This window comes from Anoplopoma fimbria, chromosome 16 (genome assembly GCF_027596085.1).
Source record: "Anoplopoma fimbria isolate UVic2021 breed Golden Eagle Sablefish chromosome 16, Afim_UVic_2022, whole genome shotgun sequence".
In the NCBI taxonomy this organism is placed as follows: domain Eukaryota; kingdom Metazoa; phylum Chordata; class Actinopteri; order Perciformes; family Anoplopomatidae; genus Anoplopoma; species Anoplopoma fimbria.
The window spans coordinates 25,483,899-25,487,412 of record NC_072464.1 but is presented as its reverse complement, the minus strand read 5'-3'; the positions used below and the strand labels follow the sequence as shown (position 1 = coordinate 25,487,412).

General features: G+C 41.1%; 1 protein-coding gene across 1 annotated transcript in view; it reads right to left on the bottom strand.

Moving 5' to 3' along the window:
• enox1 (ecto-NOX disulfide-thiol exchanger 1) overlaps positions 1-2,331 on the bottom strand; it is a 27,286-nt gene extending 24,955 nt beyond the window's left edge. The window contains 1 exon segment of the mRNA XM_054614803.1: positions 2,130-2,331. Coding sequence (XP_054470778.1) covers positions 2,130-2,331 — 202 coding nt within the window.
• Positions 2,332-3,514: the final 1,183 nt, after the last annotated feature.

The following is a 3,514-nucleotide window of genomic DNA, read 5'->3' as shown; positions in this document are numbered from 1 at the left end:
TTAGTAGAAGAGAAGTAAAAGTACATGAGTAAATGTACTTCATATTTAACCTCAACAGATCTGTTTAATCCTCAGTCTTCATTTCTATCAAAGTTTAAAAGGTTAAAACTGGAGGTAAACAGAAACATGTGATTCTGGGTGAACCGTCTCTTTAACAAACAAACAAACAAACACCAGATCCCTTTAAGACCTAAATGTTCCCACATTCAGTTTAGAGAGGGAGGAGGTCTGCAGCTGTTTCCAGAGGTGGAGTCCAATCAGAACCACATCATCTCTGTTCTAATGTTACGTCATCATTGAAGTATTCACAACAGCTCCGAAGCCAATGATCTGAGCTCAACACTGAAGACTCACCAGAGCTCATTTAATATCCATCCATTTCCTTCCGCTTATCCGGGGCCGGGTCGCGGTCATTTAATATGAAGAAATAATAATATCCTCTTTTACTTATACAATAATAAATATCCTCTTTTAGTCACTTATACAATAATAAAAGAAGCGCTTACTGTAGTTTTGTTGTGTGTCTGAACAACACTGTACTGCTCCTATACTGAGACTGTACTTCAAACTGTACTGCACTAATACTGCACTGCTCACTGCTGAGGGACAGATACATCTATAAAGCAGTACTTTTTACTGCACAGGGCAGTTCTGGGTTTTATGGTTTAGATATGAAGACATGAGAAGAAAACGGAGGTATTTATTCAATCCAGATGTTTCTAGAAGACTTTTTTCTTCTTGAGCAGTGTCACAGTTTGATACTTCTGAGAAAACTTCTACCAGCTGCAGCTTTAAAAACAACAAGTACTCTGATCTGTTACTGAGGGTAAAGTACCTGTACCACAATGTAAAGATACTTCATAAATGAAAAGTCAACTCCTGTATTTCTAGTCCCACAGAAATATAAGCTTCATGTACTTATACCAAGTACTTCCATGGTCACATACATACATGTACTGCATGTACTCTGCAAAGTATCTTCAGGTTTAAAGTAACATCCTCTTCCTACTACTACTACTACTACTACTACTACTACTACTACTACTACTACTACTATTACTACTACTACTACTACTACTGCCACTACTACTATTAATACTACTACTACTACTACTACTACTACTACTACTACTACTACTACTACTACTACTATTACTACTACTATTAATACTACTACTACTACTATTACTACTACTACTACTACTACTACTACTACTACTACTACTACTACTACTACTACTACTACTACTACTACTACTACTACTACTACTACTACTACTATTACTACTACTACTACTATACTACTATTAATACTACTACTACTACCACTACTACTATTAATACTACTAGTACTACTACTATTAATACTACTATTAATACTACTATTAATACTACTACTACTACTACTATTAATACTACTATTAATACTACTACTACTACTACCGCTAGTAAAATATTGCAATTTCCTTTTAAACATAGAACTTCAAATCCACACAGTATTACTGACGACAACTACCACTGCTACAAATACTAGTATCTATCTATAGTACTAATAACAGTAGTGGTATTAATCTCAGTGTCAGTGTTCCATTGTCTGAAAGCTGCTTTAAAACGTTTCCACTTAAGACACACACACACACACACACACACACACACACACACACACACACACACACACACACACACACACACACACACACACACACACACACACACACACACACACACACACACACACACACACACAGAGGAATCTATCAGGTCAGAAACTAAAGAGACTGAAGAGCCTGGAGGAAAACGCTCTGCTTATTATGAAGTCCATAAATTTGCATGCAGTCTGAATCTCGTCTCCTCGGTATCGGTGCCATGATGCTGATTACAGTCTCAGAGTCTTTTCTCTCTCTGAGACACACACAGATAACAGACACATTATCATCAGACCTCCCGTCCTCCTCCTGATCCTCAGTTCTTCCTCTCTGGTCTTAAAGAGGAGCAGTTCTTACAGACTGAAGCGTCTCTGATCCTCCTGTTATTCATATCACGTCCATATTGTTCTCAAGTTTAAACAAATACCTAGCTAGGTTTAGTTAGACAGATTAAAGGTCCCAACAGGAAGTGGACTCGGTCACCTGACACCAGCTGCTGCCCGTTGAGTCCCACCGGCATGATGCCCAGGTTGTTCATGGCGGTGGTCCAGGCTCCGTGGTCGGACTGACTCAGCTGGTTCTGCTCAGAACCATCAGCGGCTGCAGAGACACACAGAGACGTCAGACAGAGACGGGGGTGTCCTCCACCGGGCTGATGATCGAGGACGTCGGTACCGCTGGACATAGCAGGTCCTCTCCGCTCTGCTGACCTCTCATCAGATCCGTCCTCTGGCTGCTGGACGGGAGGACGCACGAGTTCATCCAGTCAGAGAGACGTCCACCTGAGGAGGGTAAAGAGAGAGAGGACATTTAAGAGTTAAGATGAAGCAGATATGTAAACAAATAAATAATTAATCTGCGAGAGCAGCGAGGAAACATGAAGAAAGAAACGTGTGGAGGTGACTAAGTATGTGTGTGAGTACATCTCTCTGTTCTGTCTGACAGCCAGCTGCTTCCTAATCAATGAAGTCAATCGATGAGGTCACAGAGGTCACAGAGGTCACAGAGGTCACGCCTCTGGTGATGTTGGGTTGAATCAGTCGGCCTGATTCCTGATCTGACTTTCATAGTAACTGAAACATGTCAGCGATTGTTGGATGGATCGTGATCAAACTGATGATCCTCTGATGTTAACGTGTCCGACACTTTGATTAACAACCACAGACTGATTCAAATATGGACGTCGTCATGGTGACGTCACTCATTGGTTTGAGTTTTTAGTCGTCACCATCTTGGTATTTTGCAACCAGTGAACAGGAAGTGACCATATATGGACTGAGGAGGAGTGACGTAGAGACGCCGTATACGTCTCTGGTGTGGACCTGTCAATCAGTGTGTAGCCCCGCCCTAAAGCATCCCCTGCTTTATGGTCTGTTTGACTCTAAATGGAGCATCATTTACTAAATGAACATCATGCTGTATTGAAGAAGACTTGAAACTAGAGATTGAGACCATAAACTCATGTTTACAATGTTTACTGAGGGAATAAATCAAGAGAGAAGTAGAGTCATTTTCTCATAGACTTCTATACAACCAGAGGAGTCGCCCCCTGGTGGACAGGAGAGAGAATGCAGCTTTAACACAGGAAGCTCTGACTTCACTTTAAAGAACTGGAGGTTGTCTCCTGACTGTAACTATGACAACCACATCAGACAGTTCATTGATGACTCGCTGTTGTTTCAGACTGAGCTGCTCCTTCAGTGATGAATCATGAATATGAAAGTGATGGTTGGACAGAAAACATGCTGACAAGTTGATCCGAGAAAAACCTTAAACCTGGTCTCAACCTCACAAAGACAGAAGAACATGATTACACACACACACACACACACACACACACACTCTCTCTCTCTCTCTTTATCCAGGTA